Source organism: Haplochromis burtoni, unplaced genomic scaffold, assembly GCF_018398535.1.
Source record: "Haplochromis burtoni strain Fernald_Lab_line unplaced genomic scaffold, NCSU_Asbu1 Contig_172, whole genome shotgun sequence".
In the NCBI taxonomy this organism is placed as follows: Eukaryota; Metazoa; Chordata; class Actinopteri; order Cichliformes; family Cichlidae; genus Haplochromis; species Haplochromis burtoni.
In genome coordinates, this window is record NW_024582533.1 from 292205 (window position 1) to 310799 (window position 18595).

General features: G+C 40.2%; 1 protein-coding gene across 4 annotated transcripts; it reads right to left on the bottom strand.

Moving 5' to 3' along the window:
* Positions 1–6: 6 nt before the first annotated feature.
* ctdsplb (CTD (carboxy-terminal domain, RNA polymerase II, polypeptide A) small phosphatase-like b) lies at positions 7–17925 on the bottom strand. 4 transcript variants are annotated; one of them, XM_005933676.3, is made up of 9 exons: positions 17005–17925; positions 10971–11128; positions 10726–10758; positions 8949–9050; positions 8259–8315; positions 6032–6124; positions 5343–5528; positions 4063–4184; positions 7–3979 (listed from the first exon to the last, which is right to left on the bottom strand). In XM_005933676.3, exons 1-9 carry the CDS (start codon positions 17078–17080, stop codon positions 3955–3957), a joined length of 852 nt encoding a protein of 283 aa, XP_005933738.1. In that variant the 5' UTR covers positions 17081–17925; the 3' UTR covers positions 7–3954. The 4 variants fall into 4 exon arrangements, with proteins under 4 accessions (XP_005933738.1, XP_005933740.1, XP_042081413.1 ...); XM_005933678.3 differs by lacking the exon at positions 10726–10758 and having other exon boundaries at positions 17005–17922; XM_042225479.1 differs by having other exon boundaries at positions 7–4184; positions 17005–17917.
* Between the last annotated feature and the right edge of the window lie 670 nt (positions 17926–18595).

Genomic DNA, 18595 nt, shown 5'->3' on the forward strand with positions numbered 1-18595 from the left:
TTTTTAAAAAAACCTTTTCATCCAAATGACAATTTTGACTTTTAGAGACGCACAGGCCAATGTGAAAGCTATAGTCTGTTTTCATCAGTAATTTTAGTCATCCATTATGATTTCTCATGTAACATCTTGACTTTGCCTCTTTTTGTAAATCAATATGAACACATAAAAATGTTAAACACAATCATCATCAAGCACTGTATTCATCTATGACTTAACAGTCCTCATCCAGTGGAGCCACAATGAATGATGCAGCATTATAGTCCTTATAAACCTCCCCAATCTCCCGACTCTGTGACAGCGACGATACCTGTATATACCAGTCTCCGGCTGAAACATCTTCATGAACTATTTAATTTTATGCAAACAATACTAGAAACCAGTTTGCAGTGAGCCACATCTGCCTTTCCCTAGAAGGAAACTACCTTGTGAACTTTGGATACACCCTATGTAAACAGTCACAGCAACGATGCACACAAACTGAGAGCTCCTGTTGAATGAAAACCTTTAGGAGTTATTTTACATCTTAATTGTGTAAAGTTGCTCAAAAATAGTTTGTACAAAAACGCATCGCAGGGCTTCTTCCAACAGACAGCTATCCTTTCCACCGTCATCAGCTTCACAAGAGCGTTTGGTTGTTGCCAGACTGGCAGTTTTGTTAGTCAAAGCTCTAAATATCCACCGTACACTACCAAACAAACTGAGTTAACCATGTAGTACCTAAACAAGGTTAGCAGAGCCCAAAGGTTAATCACGCCGTTACCATCTTTCAGCTTGTTATAAGAAAACATGAACCCACCGCTGCCAGCTCACTAAGACAAAACAGAAACAGATGGTGTTAGTCTGATGACAGAAGACAGGCAACAATCCTCCAAAAAATGTGCTTTTATTGTGACATGTCTGAAAGGAACGGTAAAAAGAAATCAGGTCGACTGTAAAAGACAGAAAACTGTGACATTCTCTCTCAACTTTCAGTAAACATACCATATGAGGTACATCAGAGATGGTGGAAACCGCAATCACACCAGACTGAAGTGAGGATCTTTGGCCTTAATTCATGAACCACAGCAGATGTGTGACAGGGGGCAGAGGAAGAAAAGAAGAAAAAAAAAAAAAGACATGACAAAATTGTTTCAATGAAGCCATTTATTAAAGAAAATAAAGGGGGAGAAGGTGATGCTCAGAATGACATGCTGCCAAAGTAGGAAAAAAAAAAGTGAGGAAATAAAATAAAATCAAGTGTTTTAGAACTTTGGTGTTAACTTAATACAAAATGAAGAATGTGATTATGAGTGAAGTGACAAAAGGAAAAGTGAAAGGCAGCACACATGAACGAACATACACACACACACACACATGCTCACAATCGTCCCGATAGGTGGGACGAGACCTGACTTATTTTTCTTACCAAAGGCAAGAGAGCAGGAAAATACCGATCTGAAAGGATATAGGAACAAAAAGCTGGATATAATGGGTAATATGCAACTTTTCAAACCCAAATACTGACAACATGTAGGTAGAAAAATATATCACAATGATACAAACAACATTTTCAGAGAAAGGTCATCATTGAGAGGTTGAGAAGACCAAACGCTCCTTATTTAAAAACAAAAACATTGCACTGAAACCATCGTGAGCTGCACACTCGCAACACAAATGCTTATGCGAAGAGAATGAAAATGTCTGAAGGAGCAGCAGCCTTTTTAACTGGGGGCATAAAGTTGGAAATTATTAGTGTCTCTTAAATATAAACCCCATGACCCACAAACCAAGCAGTAAAGGTTTGTTGGAGGCAAACAATCCCTAGATGGCACCATAGAGCTTTTCACATGCTCCATTTTACTGTTACACAACCCACCAGAGCCAAATATGCTCTACATATATGGCTGATCACTTTTCGCACTCCATAAGAAAATACTAGAGAGATGATGCTAAAACAGGGAGGTGTAACCTTGGAAATAATGAAGAAACATTGCTTTGTGCCTCCACAGGCAGTAAGGCATTAATGCCATGATGAGGTTGTTCACAGTCCTGATGCAGTGCCCCAGTAGTGTTTCATTTAGAGCTGGACCCAAACATTGTTTTTGGAGGAGGGGGCTGTCTGGATGGGCCCGGACTGAGCACCCATCTGCAGGCTTGGAAGGCGTCCTTTTGCTCCACAACAGGGGTTTCTTACTATAGAGACACAGGTAACCACGTTTGGCTACCGTTTCTGAGATAAACCAATCAAAATTCAAGTTGTTTCAGCACTGCAACACTTACATGTCACCAGATCAAAAAACAAACTAGTAGATCTAAATATTATATGGATGTCCGGTTTCTGGATCCACTCATGTGGACAGTGAATGTTACAGTGGTCTTACTTTAACAAACCCTCACTGGTTAATTTATTCAAGTGCTCTAACCCAAGTGCCCAAACCACCCTCCCCCTCCAAAATAAAAGCGGTTATTGCCATGGAAGCTAATGTTGCAGCATTCGGTTTGCTGGGCTCCTCTCATATGTAGGCACTGAGGTGAAGAGCAGTTTAAAAAAGGAAGGGGAAAAAAGGAGTCTGGGAAAATAAACGCCACAGGTGGCATTTCCATTCGATTTTTTTTTTTTTTTTTTAATTACGAGGGCTGGACAAGGGCAGGCCACCACTGTACATCAGGGGAATGGTGTGATTTAAACACTGTCCAGACTCTGACACTCAACCCTATTCTGTAAAGACACTGATGACATGGAAAAACTGAAAACATGGCACTCAACCTATTTGCTGTAAGATCCTGGACCAGTTTAAAAACACTAAAGAACACCTTTGCAAATGTGTACAATTTCAGAGGAAGTTCTGCCCTCTAAGGGTGAAGCTGCACCACTTGTGTGCATGCACACACACAAAAGCTTTTTTTTTTTTTTTAAGTGATTAAAAGCTAGCCATCTGATCTTGTAATATTAAAACAAACAAATTTGACATCTATTTGTCAAAATAATAAAACCTATCATGTTATTCTTACAACTAATAGACTAACAGTTGTAGCTCAACCCTGGTACGGATATGAAGCCTGTTTAAAAAATAAAAAAAAAGAAAAGAAAGAAAAGTTCCTTATTTGGCAAATTATAAAAAAAAAAAAAAAAAGACAAGGAAATGGCACATTTTTAGCCGAGCTTTCAGATGAAATTATCAAGCGCAAAGAACTACTGGACTTGCTGCAGGTGGGGCGTGAATGTCGCAACTGCATACATCCTCCGTTTCCTAAAACAAAATCAACCATTTCTACTTATAATGAAAGCTGAAAGAAACAAAGTCACATCTATATAATGGCACAAGCTTACTGGGAAAACAGAAGAACACTATGAGACAACTGCCCAGCGTTTGATGACCAAAAAAAACAAAATAGTGAATTCAAACTTTCATATAAAGATATTTGTGTGTCCACTTTAAAGCATATCTGTATGTGAAAAGACCAGAGTACTCTGGAAATATGCCATGTAGAAAATATCTCCCCATATAAACAACAGTCACACAAGGCACTTCATTAAGTATGAAAAGAGAATCACAGTCCTTTCTACTACCAGAAATTGCCTGCATAGCAACAATATGAGGACAAAATCTTTTCAGACTTTTGTGTGGTACCACAAAAGAAGTCTCAGACAAAAAGTTGTTTTTGTTGTCGTTTTTTTTTTTTTTCTTTTTTCCTTGCGTTTAAAATAAGCACTTCACCAAATAGTAAAACTTGGTTGATTTGAAAATAAAGATTAAAGTTCGTTCCTCTTAGTATTTTGTCCCCGATATTATCAGCTTAGGACACTCTACATACTTTCTGGTGTGGTTTTTATTATTTTTGTGAGACACAGTGCTCCTGGGATTTTGAATGTTTTTGTTTTTCTGATGGCACTCAGAAGGCAGCCGGTCGCCAGGAGATGAGATCAGAGACAGGGTTATGATGTTTTCCACAGTGAGACTCCAAGGCGTCCCCTTAGTGTGGGAGGATCTGCCCAAGTCTGAGAGATACGGTCGTAGAAAGGAACAGAGATCAATACAGGAGACTGGTGGGCACAGGCGGTAGTGTGGGCTGTCCTGCTACCTGCTCCTTAGATTCTGCAGGACTCCGTAAACCTCTTCTTCTTTGCTGAGTCCCTCAAAGAAAGGCAGCAGGTCCAGGAGTTCTGTGTCATTCATATCGTCAAACCAGGACTGAACTGGGACCTGAGGAGAGGCACAAACCACTGAAAGTTAGCCTTAAGATGTAGAGCTGAATGACAATTACAGCATAAAAATGCAGACACGTTAAGCAAATTAGGAAAAGTACACTACTGGAGAAAATGAATTCTAGTGCTCTTAATAAATTATTCTGATCCTGATTGATAAATACCACAAGAAACCAAAGAAATTATGTAACCGCTCAATAAAATGATTATTTTAAAGACGAGACGCAAGTACTTTAAAACAGAAACTAATCACTGACACACAAGTCAGAAACACAAAACTAAGTTGTATAATAAAAAAAACAAAACAAAAACAAAGTATGAACATTGTTATAAAATGATCTATGAGCACAAGAACTTTCTTAGTGTCTGCCCTGCCTCACAGCCAGGGGAAATGTGATGGTGAGACAAAGCTGGAAAATGGTGTGGAAGATCAGTGACCAACTCAGCATGAGTCCAAAACACAGCTGCTGCAGAAATCAGAAGGAAGGCTGCAGAGGCCATCCTCCTAAAATGATGCCACAGGCAGTGAAATACCTACAGATACAGGTATTTTGCATAATGTCACACTCTATGAAGGGCTTCGGGAAGAAAATAAAACCAAAAGGCTTAAGACTGTCACGTCTGGCTCAGTGAAATGTATCTGGTGTAAAAATGGCCAGGATCACCAGAGACAGTGAAAACCAGAGGTGTGAGTGTGATGATGTGAAGCAGCATGAGAGCAAAAGGTGTTGGACAGACAAAGACACAAATGACATTTAATAGGCGGCACTGTGAATGCCTGAGGCTACACCAAAATACTAACTGCAGATGTTTGACAAAAGAGGATTATTCCAGCCAGGTGACGTTTCAAAGCACACTGCTAAAATTACACGAGATTCTAAAGAGAAAAAAAAAGAAAAAACTATGTCCTGTACAAGTATGAGGCTTATTTCAATCCAAAAGATCACTGCTGGGATATTTTCAAGAACCCCAGAGCAACTCAGCTTCTGCAGCAAAGAGCAGCTGAGCAGCTTTTTTCCCTCCTCTTTCTAACTTCTGTTGTTTTCCATCATCATATTCAGCATGCAACAGAAGGCTACTTTGTAGCAAGAAAAATTCAGAGTCTAACAGATGCAGTGCTGAATGTAACAAATATATTGGAGAATTGGGAACTCACAGCATTTTCTGGATGGAAAATATAAGAAGCAGGTGAATTATCAACAATGATAACATTGTGGAGTTCTCGCCCCAGCCGGCTAAGATCTTTGACGTAGTTGCCTCGGTGAAAAACACAGGATTCTCTGAAGAGCCGCGCTTGAAACACGCCCCACTGGTCTAGCAGGTCTGCCACAGGGTCTGCATACTGTCCAAGCAAAACAAACAGAGGAGAAGCAAACGGTTTTTAAAACAAGGAATATAATAAGACTAATATGACTTGTGAATGTTGGGACGATATACATCACATCTTTATGATCACATGTTTCAACTAGAAACAAAAACAACTCACAAAAGCTAAACGCTACACTAGGTTTCCAAAAGGAAGCAAAGCATGGTGTCCCTCATAACAGCACTTGATTAACAGGGAAGGTGCCACTATGCCATAACACAGAAAAGCGCATTCTAGCTTTTAAGGAATATCTGTTTCTAGAGAGGAATTATTCCCACAGCACAGTTTCTTTTGCCTCATTCATTACACTTACCCATGCATTACTGGCTAACATGATGGAGTGACAGATGCAGAGCATAATAACGGAGATGTAAAATTCAGAAAGCAGAAAATTAACGATGTTCACAGTTCCACAGGTACCAGTGGCTTGTAACCAAAGCACACGTCAAAACAGAAAAAATGTCCACATTTGAACATACCTTGGCAAGACTGGCTGTGAAGAGCACACATTCAAATAGTTCTCCCATCTTTTGAAGAAACTCATCCACGTGTGGTCTTTTCAGCACATACACCTGCAAGATAGATCATCGCTTTTAAGACCAGGGGGTCCGTTCTTCGTACCTCGCTAAGTAAGTTAGCTGGATTTGATTGTTGACGATTTCGCGTGATCTTGGATCGTTCGGTTCTCTGAAGCTCATCCGGGACTTGCTGTCATAGCAACAGATCCGTAAGCGTAAACCTGCTCGGGAGCAGGCTTACTTTATGTAAACAGGATTAGATCGCGGCCACTCAGGTATGTCCGCTTCATTTATACGAAAGCAACAGCGATATTTTACCACTGTTTTCCATAAATAAATATTATCAATGTAACTAAAGATAATGCAGTATTTGATTCTTTTATTGATTTCATACAGATACATACAGGTCATTTCCTAAAAAAAGGGAAATGTACTATTAATCATTCTATTTCATGTATTTGATTATTTCAGATGTAATTCATATTTTAGAGTAGTAATAGTAAATTACTTCGTGTAATCAAGATGAGAGACCACGGCTATAAAAGCGAAGGTGGATTTGGGAAGCCTGTCGCAGCCATGTCCTGTCCGTATACGCGAGCCACCCATTGCGGAAGGTGCAAGATTGATAAGGAGAGTTCTCAGAATTCAGCGTATATTGCGGGACAGACAGGATCCTTTAGCTCAGCGCGACAGTGTGCTCATTGAGAGATATCGATTTTCCCGTGAGGGTATTATTTACTTAACCAACTTGTTGACGAGGGGGTGCAGGACCACCACCTGTCTTTTTTTGCTCTGCCCTTTTCTTGGTTGCTGTTATAAACAAACAGATTATTTCAGGGTCTCTTTTCAAGAGACTAAAAGCAATATAAGTGATAAATATTACCATTCTGTAGAATATTCTTATATTTCACTTTTACTTGTTCCCATGTTCTAGTGGGTCCTGTTGTGGCTCTAATGTGAAAGAGGATATAATGTAATATAATATAATAAATTTACCCTACCGCCTACTGGTGTTGGCCAGAGGGGCCGATGGCGCGATATGGCAGCCTGGCTTCTGTCAGTCTGCCCCAGGGCAGCTGTGGCTACAACCGTAGCTGCTTCCACCAGTGTGTGAATGTGAGAGTGAATGAATAGTGGCATTGTAAAGCGCTTTGGGTGCCTTGAAAAGCGCTATATAAATCCAATCCATTATTATTATTATTATTATTAAATTACTTACGAGTTTAATTTGTCAGCAACTTTCTGCCAGCCCTCTCTCCTTGCTTTTGCAGCCTTTGCAGTGTTCCCTTGCGTTTTAATTAAACTCTGAAACTCCTGAAATCCCTCAATCAAGAGTTCTTGCTCTGCTGCCGAAAAATACTGAGCGCGCTCCTTCGACATTTTCGCCGACCAATCAAAGGGTTGCCGATCAATGTTTCTACTATCGATGCGTAGCCCCTGTTAAGCCACCCAGTGATCTCACATTACTTCATCCAGCACTCTTAATTCTTATTCTCATGTATATATCTCATGTATATCCCATGCACATATCTTTCTTTCTACATAGCACTTTAATTCTTATTGTTTGCACTGAAGCACCGCAGCAATTTCCTAATGTTGTAAACCTCAACATCTGGCAATAAACCCCATTCTGATTCTGATTCTGATTCTGTACTAATCGTCAACAACAGGTGTGTTCGGAGAACCGGAATAGCGAGCTCAAAGTTGGCGCGATGATTTGATCTTGGATGTAGTAAGCGAGGTACGAAGAACGGACCCCAGATTTCAAAACAACAACAACAACAAAACAAACCGTGGTGTGACAGGAGTGTCAAACACTACAGATACATTATCTGTACTGAGGGCACTTTAGGTGAACAGTGTCATTTATAAGAAAATATATGCGAAAGCTTCACGATGGATACAAAATAATTCCTGTTACTCATTTCTTTAATTATTCAAAATGATCAGACTGTTTACCATGTCACATAACTTTAGATGCCCCCCACATCCCCTTCGCACAGTGGCTGCCACCCAGTGCAAGTAATCACGAATAGGCCATCCAGGATACACACAGCCTATCCTGGATTACTTGAACTGGATAACAGCCTTTTCTTCAGGATCTTCACATCAGAACCAAATGGAATCCCCCCTATTAAAGAGACAAACTTCAATACAATTTATTAGTTTTTAAAGAAATCCACAATACCTGATGAACTGTACCATCGATCTCTACTGGGACAATGAAATCAGCGTTGCTGATAGGCTGTGGGAAGAAAATACAATTACTTTTGTCGTACTACCCCAACTGACCCCCAGAGGTCGTACTATTAACACAAACTCAATTTCCAGACTGTCTAATCTCTGAGGACAAAAAAAAAGTATGTTTTGCTACAACAACCTTTATCATCACTGCCCTCCTTTAACCTCTGTAGTAATTTAAGACAGCAGACAGAGCATTTGACCTCAGGCAGAAGTGGACAGCTTGAAGATTAAAAAAAAAGAAAAGAAGAAAGTGCACAGAAAGTATTCTTCAGTGCAAAAAATATGTTTTATCGAATGGAGATGGTTGCCAACACAGCCTGGTTGTCTGCATTTTCCTGTTACAATCATGTACCCATTATAAGCCACAGTCAGTACTGTAATATTACGCTCGCTCACATCCTCTGCCACCTGCTCATCTCGTTCTTTTGTGTACACAGTGATGTCATGGATTCAAACAGCTTCAACTTCCTGTGTATCATTAGCGGAACTTTGGAAATAATGACAATGTATAGACATAAACTAAACAATGGTTTGCAGAAATATAGGCAAACCTAATATTGGCTTTTAGTTAAACCTGGTAGTAAAAGTGCTCATACTGTGCAGAATTTCAACAGTAGTTTTAGCCCCTTCTTACCTTAAATGAACTGTGGACAAGTGTTTCATCCAAGTCAATCACCACACACTTTTTGCCATAGTCAGATATTTTCATCTCTGGTAGGAGGTATTTGGCTGGCGGCTATAGGGAGGACAAGTCAGATAATGTCAGAGAGCAGTACATGAGAGAGAAGGACAGGCAGAGCCAAAGAGAGAACATGAATGCTGTACACTTTGCATTAAGTAAGGTTTAAGCCAACAAAAAGCCAAAACCATGTTAGAGGAGATAGTTTTTTGAAAAACCAACTGAGATCAGTGACACTACAGAATTCAAGCGAAAACAAACAAACAAAAAACCCTTTCATCTCTTTACATCTTTATTAGGTCAAGTTAGATTTCACACATCTGTATCATGCATAAAGCTGTCTGCTGCTGTTAAGCCATCCTAATTTTGCTGGGATCAATCAAACTTAACTGTGAAGTTTGAAAATGCCAGTACACTATATGAGAGTGTGAAGTGAAGTGAGAACTATGGCTCAGTGCTGGAATTGACTGGATGCTCTTTTAGAATGAAATTATATCAAATCACTGTTGGTTATTCTCACCAACTTTTCCTTGGATGGGTCGCAGATCACCGAATCACATCTCAGTCCTTCCTTGAGTGTAGGGCTGTGCGATATGACCAAAATCTCATATCCCGATATAAGAATTCTATCATCCCGATAACGATATAAATCACAAAAATGTAACATTTTCTGTAAATTCTGTGAATCTCGGGCAGCTCGACTTGCGGGAAGTGTTTCCAGCTGCGCGTCATGTAGCTGGAGTCGAGTGTTTTAACCGATGCATGAAACTATACATTTTTAGACATAAGTTGTAACGGCCGCCGTTTTCTTTGTGAGTATTTATTACACAGCGGGCTGCGGGGAAAGTCTAAGGTTTATTTTTTAGCACCTGGCGGCTCTTTTTTACTTCTCATCCGTAAATAATCTGCTCTTTCACGTGATTCAGTTTATTTTGAAAAGTCTCAACAGGATCTATGTGGTTATAAGCTGAGGATGCTTTATTGTGAAAGGTTTATGTGGAACATAAACAAGCGGACACGCGATGGTGTTACCGTCGTTGTTGCTAACGACAACGCATAAAAACAGGCGCTTGTCCGATCCGTAGTGTGGTTATATTAAATATAAGAGAAAGAGAGAACTTTAAGAAATTAATATAGCCACTACAGTGACCATCAAAACGATGAAAAAATATTGCCGTAAACAGTTTATTTTGCGACACCACGAAACAAACGATAGCGTAAAATGAAACGATAGACGTTTTTATATCGTCATCCGATATATATCGTTATATCGAACAGCCCTACTTGAGTGACAGGATTAATTACTTTAAGTCTGTAGCTGAGTAGCCAAACTGAAAGACTAGGAGCTAATGTTAATTCTCACTCTCAAAATTACTAAACTGCATAGATAAGTAGCACAATAAATGGTTTAATGCCTTGCGTAGAAGCTCCGGAGGCAATTAACAGAAACAGGTTTGCACTTAAAAATGTTAGCTGGTTAGTGTTACAGTGTTTCTGAGAGCATACAAACCACAAAATGTCACTAATGCAGATGAAGCACTGAGACATTAAACCCAAAGGTGCAGGTACACCTTCTACGCAGCCAGACAGTGCTACCATCGGCTGAGAGTGAACTGCGGTACGGTAGCAGAGCTAGAGCTCTCTGAGGAGCTGTGGAGCCCACACAGACAGGATGTGCCACCAGCCCACTCACCCTGCATGCAAAGGAAAAGAAAAAAAAGGCAATACATACACTAGGGACAGGGATGACCTCGACCTGGTCACACTACAACACATACAAAAACAGGGTGAGGGGTAGGAAGTAAAACAAAGGAGAAACCCCCCCAAAAAACAATGACACATTGACAGAGATAGCACAAAGAGAAAATACTACTCACAAAAACAGACAGTTTACAACAGATGGAAAAGACTTGCAAACTGATATTTCTAGAGTCCTCAACAGGACAACAAGCAACATTTAGTGGTGGAACAGCTCACCTTGGGAGGCGATCCGTTCTCCTCAACTGGTGGAGGCGGGGAGCTGGCGTTGGTGTTGGTGGCTGGAGAGTCCACATTGTAGTTGCGGAAGCAGCAGAAAAACGTGCTGAAGATGCCTCGGCTCCTCTGCTTCTTTAGGCTGCTGTTTGACTGGGACGCTGGCAAAAATAACAGGAAGAGGGTGGAAGAATAGAGGATGAACAAGCGGATATGCAAACTGACATTCTACGATAAAAACGCAGCAGGATGAAACTGTGCACTCTTTACATCTGAATATTTGCATGCCAGGGTGTAGATCCTGTTTTAATAAAACAGGCCATGTGTTAGCCACAAATTTTGCTAAGTGGCCACAGTGGTGTGAGCCATGCTGAATGACAATAGGGGAGACCTTTACAGTCTGATTAAATGGCATTAGGTTTTGTTTTGTGCACTCGCCCTGGCTGAACCACTGATCAGAAAATAACTTAGGTGGCCGGGTGACCTCATCAGTCACACTCAGTGACAGTTCAGAGCATGCTCTGCTCCGATTCCAAATCGCCTCTCATTCCTGAACCACGAAGCGCGGCCTAAATGAGACACTGAGCTTTTATTAATAGTGACAACTTGGAGGGTGTACACACTTCATTCTTTTGTTCTCTCTCTCCTTTATTTTTTCGTATTTGCTTTTGTGGCTACCACCATTTTGAAAACTTGACTTGATTCCCTCCAACATTTCAACTGGCAGGTGAGTGACTGAAGCAGCCTGATCATGCACAAGAGAAGCAGAGAAGGAGGTGGGAGGCCCTCAGACCCCTCAGAGCCTATACAAGGCTGCATTCCTCTCCACCCATTCCCCCTGCCCAGCCCACCAGAATGCCTTTGCAACTGAAGACTGTGAAGAGTGAATAGCATTATGTCATGTCTTTTGGTATCTTGATATTGTGGCACTTTGTACTACAAACAAATGTGTAAATGTCTAAACAAAAAAACAAACAAAAAAACCCCACATTCGGAGCAAAATTTTTCTGCAACTTGCCATCTCTGTTTAGTGCTTTATTATAAAACAGTTTTGTGCATCACAGGATCTTGAGACCACAAAAGCAACAACAATCTTTTAACATGTTAGGATGTGGAGCAAGCACATAATGCGTTTCAACAGATTAATAGCTCGCTCTTACAGTAAAGCTATCAGAAGCTGACTGACTAACAGCATGTCACAGCTACATTAAACACTTTCTGCACTCCCGAGCTTCTCTGTCATTTCCCTCTATCACTGTCTTCCAGTAATGTTAATTACAGCCTTTCAAGCAAGGGCATGTTTTACTGGGTATCTAAGTTGTATCTTATCAGTGCCATAAGCTCTTCCAAGTCGAGTGGACTATAATCTGCAGCCATCGACAAGGAAAAGAAACAATAACAACAACAACAACAACAACAACAGATTTATTGTGTCTTCTAAGAAAGCCGAAGCATGTGGATATCTTGCTACAACCCAATGTTTCAGAGAGACCCAAACCAGCAAAAACAACATTGTAACTACCACGAAATACCAAGGCAGCAAACACATTTAGAAATTTGTTTGGAAAATTACCAGCTTGAAAATGAAGAATGTTTTCTTCAGAAGTTTTCAAATTACTCTGAATCAACATTGCCCACATTGTTCTCTGTGTTTTACAGGCTTAAGTTAAAAATACTCAAAGTGGCTACACTGAGCTCAGTTTTTATCTGGCCATAATCAGCAGCACAAATTTTTTTTTTTGCTTAAACAGGGCTTTATGTTTTCATTTCAGCTCTGTAAAACTGGGACAGAGAGGCAGTTGTCAGCTCCCTGTGACTCATCACTACAACCAGCCGTGGTACGGACTCCTGCACAAAGACCCTTAGCAAATTCACAGTCAGGCACAGAGCACAACTGTGTCTCAAATATATCACTCACCTGGCATAAAAGCAGAGCTGTAGTTCACTAATGAGGTGCTGAACTTCACAAGCACAAGTACCTTTACTCACAACACATTCCAGAAAAACAAAACAAACACCTTTTGGAAAGAGCAAAAATATTCCCAGTGTTGTTTGACTTTTCTCTAAGCTCAGGTAAGAGTCAGACCAAGGGACATGACCTCTCATTCTACGTGATAATTCTTTTGTTGTTTCCTAAACTGTTTCCATCAGATCACACTGAATCAGGAGAATGCCATGTGGATATTTTACACAATTGTCATTTCATAACAGTAGTCCGCTTCAAACACATTGACAGTACTGGAAATACTGTGTGGTATAAGCGAGACAGCTGCATGGGTGCATGTATACAACATTCAGGAGACAGCACCACGCACTGAATGCTCCAAATTATTAACTGCATTATTCCCCACACTGACACAATATGACATCACATGGACATTATACTAGTGGGCTGCAGGTTAAATACTGCCTAATGTCCGATCTGACTAATGTGGTAATTTGCTTCCATACATGCATCTCAGCTGAGGGATGAAAAAAGGTCAGCCATCCAGCACACATGTGACAAAATCTACCGACTCCTGGGTGGGTTTGTGACTATTGACACAGTCTACAGATTTGACCAAGGATTAGTCAAAGAGAAGCCTAACCAATTCCACACCACCTCCTGTAAACAGTGCAATCTCCAAGTTTCCACGGCAAGAGACGTTTTTCTAAACAACACCTTTCAACTCTTTCAGTACTGATACCTTTTTTCTGCTCTGTTTCTGTGTTTTTAGACCGTTTTTAGATACAAGTAATAAAACTGTTGCATTGACTGTGAAAACCTATGCAGAACTGTTTTTTGGCCAGGCAGAAAACTGATCAGTAACCCATGAGAGAACCGATAGTCAGACTTCTGACCAGAACTGATAGTGCCATTAAGATTTTATTGATAGCCAACCCAAGTCATGTGCTGTTTTTTTGTTGTTGTTGCTTTTTTTCCTCCCTTTATTGAACTTTTCTTAGCGCGGAAAGGGTCTTCTTTTAGTAGATTCCCTAAATGAAGACTTTTAGTAGCTTAAGTGAGGATATGTGGATACTCCACTGCCGTGAGTTTGCTATCACTCTTTTGTAAAGTGCAGCCCGCTTTAAAGCAAACAAAAAGATCCTGGCATTGGCAACTGATAAGCTTGTAGGCTTATAAATCCCATGGATTGGAAAATGTGGAATTGGCTGAGAACTAAATGGGACCAAAAGAATTAAGACAGTATTTTAAACTACAACTAAAAAATGTATTCCTGCAATTTTTCCACTAAATTTTGATTCCATTAGTAACCACAGAAAAACCAAAACTTATTAAAAATTGAATGCATAGTACAAAATATAAGTAATTTCCAATAGATACATATATTTTGGTGCTTTTCTAAACTATTATTAATATTAATCTTGACAAGTTTAATGCTTGGGAAATATTTATATCCTATTTTGCTAATCGAGGACTTAATTAAAGCTAAATCTGTAGCATATTTGAATGTATTTAGTGCTTCCTTCTTTTTATTTAAATTCAATGTGTTCATGAGGTTAAACAAATATAGACAGGAAACCCCAGAACTTAATAGCAGAAGAGGCTAGAAGAGGGCTCAGTCAAGGTCACCCCATATGAATCAATCTTCCAACACTATTAGCAAGGAATTTATCGTAACAGTAAATGGATCATGTGTAAGACTCCATCCATCTCACAGACATATTAATAAGATCTCATTACAACAATCTCAGCTGAGTGGCAAGTTTAAGTTGTTGAAATCAACAAGACTCTTCAAATTCAAGAAAAAGACCCACAGAAATCACTGCTCTGATGGCCTCTGTTTGGAAATGAAGAGCTTTTTTGTTTTTGTTTTTCCCTTTCAAAGTATGTCTGTGACAACACAGAAAATGATCACTGTCATCTTACAATTAGTTACACTTGGCTCTGGGGTTAGTGCCCTTCCCAGCAAGACTGTAGGTCTATATATAGGCTGCTGCTGCTGCTGCTTGGGAGCCAAACCAGTGTGAGAGGCAAGCACATGTTGTAAGACAGCCAGCAGAGGAACATTAAGAGCAAAGGTGGTCAGTTTTTGCCCAGACAGTTTGGCGCCTGTTCAGGCTATTGGAAGACTACCTATTTAATTCCTTTAAGACAGATGGCCGCATGGGCTACATGTTAGGTGATCTCCAATAGATAGATGACAATCTGACTTTGTATTTACATCAGAAAATGTGTATAGAAATAATGCTGTTAAATATTTATAGACTTTTTAAATTATGTGATTATAAACTTCCACCAAGTGCCAAATGTGGACAGTTTTGTTTGGCAAAATATTCTATTCTATATAAAAATTCTATTCACAAAACTGGCTGCTAATTAGGAAAGAAAAAAGAAGAGAGACTGAAATAAAAACAAAAAACAAGTGCTGTTACCACATGTTTGTTGTAATTTATATGCACAGTCCTTCTGTCCTGCCATCTGTTTTGCCCCACCTGTATCTTGTGAAGACCCACCTGCACCCTATCTGACTTTTTTTTTGCAGATTCTGAAATTGAATTGCCATTTTTCCAGATTAAGAACAAAGGGGAGAAAGGACAAAGACATATACAATTGTTATAATGATTATATTATTTGTTGTGAGAAGCGAGCATCCACGTCACTGCTCTATTTCATCCTGTAACTCAACTGTGTCTTGTTACACGCACACTCTCGCACCTAGTCTTATGTTATTTCATGCAGCAACCCAACACGCAAACAATGAATTCTAGCAGAGTGAATGCTTGTACTCGACCGCCTCTGTTGGCAAACACACTGAAATCATACTAAAATACTACCTGGGTGCAGTAAAGTGCATGTCTTCAGAAGCAGACCAACTATCTGTAACAGGCTTGCTAAACATGGTATATGCTTACTGATCTAGCAAGCTGTCTTAACACTGTTATATCACCGTAGTGGCATATGATTAGTTTAATTGCCATATAACTCCACCTTAAGTGTTAAACTCCAGCACACATGCAAGAATAACCTCCCAAGACAACCCACGTATATTCAAGTGACACAGAATCCACAGCAGTTACTCTGGGTCACTTTTATAGCTTACAGGCAAATGCATTGTTGTGCTTCAAAGACTCAAGTTCTCACATTACTGATGGTCTGAGAAGAGAAGTTTGAGATGTGATATTGATACACACCCTATGCACCAGGGTGACCCGGTGCATAGGTAAAGTGTCAAAGGGCGCCAGGAATGAGAATCACTGGATATTAGGAGCTATGGGCTTGTGGAGAAGTCATTCACGTTTAAGCAGCACTTAAAAAAAACCCAAAAAACAAACCCATCTATTACAGAGGACAGAATATTGTTTAGAAGTGATACATATAGGAAAAGACCTAAAACTGGAGGTTAATTTCACTGCATAACACACAAACCTCACAAGAAACAATAAGCGCGGATAAAACAGTTTCACTGTTTACATCTCAGACAAACCGAATAAGTTTCCCATAAGCTGCACAGATAGCTTTGCTATGTGCATGAAGTAAAACTGAATCGATACACAACACCAGCAGCACAGTTCTCTTTAGTCCGCGTATTAGCTTCGTCCTTAGGAACTTCTTGCCAATCTCAATCCAAACCACCGAGAACTCGATCCATACATGAATCAACTGTCAGAGCTGTCAGATCATATGGTCCAGTTATATAGTCCAAACGCATAAAGAGAAGTGTACTTTCCAGATGTATTATTGCAAATACTTTTACAAAATATGCGTTAATTTGGTGCAGACAGTGAATTTTCGTTAATGTTAAAAGGGGAAAAAAAACGCGCTGGAGCGCTTTTCATTTTGAAAACGCAATGAACAAACGTTATCCTAGTTGGAGAACTTACCCGGGCAAGGCCCCACTGACAAACTTGTTGCGTAGTTGAGTTTTTTTTTTCTTTTTCAACAAAAGACGTGTTTCCATCTTTTCACACAAAGGCAACTGAGGTCTTTAACAACTACAACAGCTAGCAAGTGCGAATAAAAGCTAACGTCAACAGAGAAAAGTAGTCAGCCAGCTAGCATTAGTTATGTACCGTAAATTGACTTTTTCCTTACCTTTTTCCTGGTTAAATGATATTATTTCCTCCTCCTTGGGGTTAGAAACTTGGGTTATTATGGACATGTGGTCCATTTAGACGATTGGTTATTCCTGTTTTAGTTCCCACAATGTCAATAGTACAAGCGCGCTTGCTTCCTTTGCTAGCTACTGTTAGCTAGCTGTTTAAGATGAAGGTAACCAGCTAGCCCACGAAGCCAGGAAAGCGTCCGAGGCGAAGGGGTTGTGGCAGCGGTGGTAGCCAGCCAGCTAGCACAGTGGTGAATGGAAGCCAGATAATGTCTGTCATTTATGGCTTTCCGAAAACTACCATCGCTACAAACAACTATGTTTGTGGGCAACACGAGGAGCGTGCGTGACTATAAAAAACAAATAAATAGAAAAGAAGCTGAAATTGCTAACTAACTGAAGTTAGCAAGTAGCTTAGGTTAGCGAGTTAGCCGCAAACCTTCGATTATCCAAAATGCGAGGCCGTGTCTGGAGCACCGCTGAAAATACTTGGAAGCCCAGATGGTTGTTCTAGTTCAAAAAAAATGCAACGACCGCAGGTTGTTCGGCGTTAAAGTTACCAGACACTTTTAGGCAGTCGGTTCATATGTGCTGGCCCTACATTCCCTGTGCAACATGGAGGCTTTATGTATTTTGAGTTGCATCTGAAGCGGGGGCACCGTGAGTGGGAGGGGGCGGTTTGTTTCTGTGATGGATTCTCTCAGGCAGGCAGCACAAACTCGCCGCACTACATTGCTCAAACCATGCAGCTGGCTGGACGCGGCTTTCTTGGGCTGTAATTACTGATGTCCGCAGGCAACAGACTCTTTACTATTAGCATTTGGGGGGAAAACTCTCCCAAACAGAATATGCTTAATGGGGCCGTTTATAGTGACACTAAGCTATCGATTTAACACTGCTCCCAGGCAAACAACAAACCGAGCAAATACTTGACGTTGATCCAAAAACCCCTGGTATTCAGGCACCCTTGTCATTTGTAATAAACCGGGAGCGACACCTAGTGTCTAAATGACAACAATGCTGCCTTAGTAACTATGAAACAGCGCCTGCATGCATTCAATCCCATCAGTCGCAGTGTGATTTGGAGTGGGTGGTTTCTTGACAAATGACATTTTATGTTGTGAGTGATTAAAAATAGAAAGACGCAGATGTGATGTGTGTGTGCTGAAATGGGAAAGCACTGACTAATATATGAAAATTCCCCAAATTCCTTAGGCATTTAATGCGTTTTATAATATGGCGGTCTTCGACGATATCACAGAGTACAGAAAATTATTTTTAAAAACAGAAAAAAACCAATTTCTTTCAAATTGTAGAAACACTGCCTTTGTTGCATCTAACCGGAAAACGTGACTTGGGTCTGTAACAGTAAGTGCAATCATATTTCATTGCACTTTTAACATCCGCATATAATTTATCAAGTCAGATCCATTCTATCTTTGATTGGCTCTCAATTAGGCTAATTGCTACTGATTGACTTTCTTTTTTCGACGTTATAAACCATGTTTGTGAGTAAGATCCGATGGACACGGTGTGGACCACCCCTCATTGCGGTGCAGTAGTGGTGGATAAATATATCCC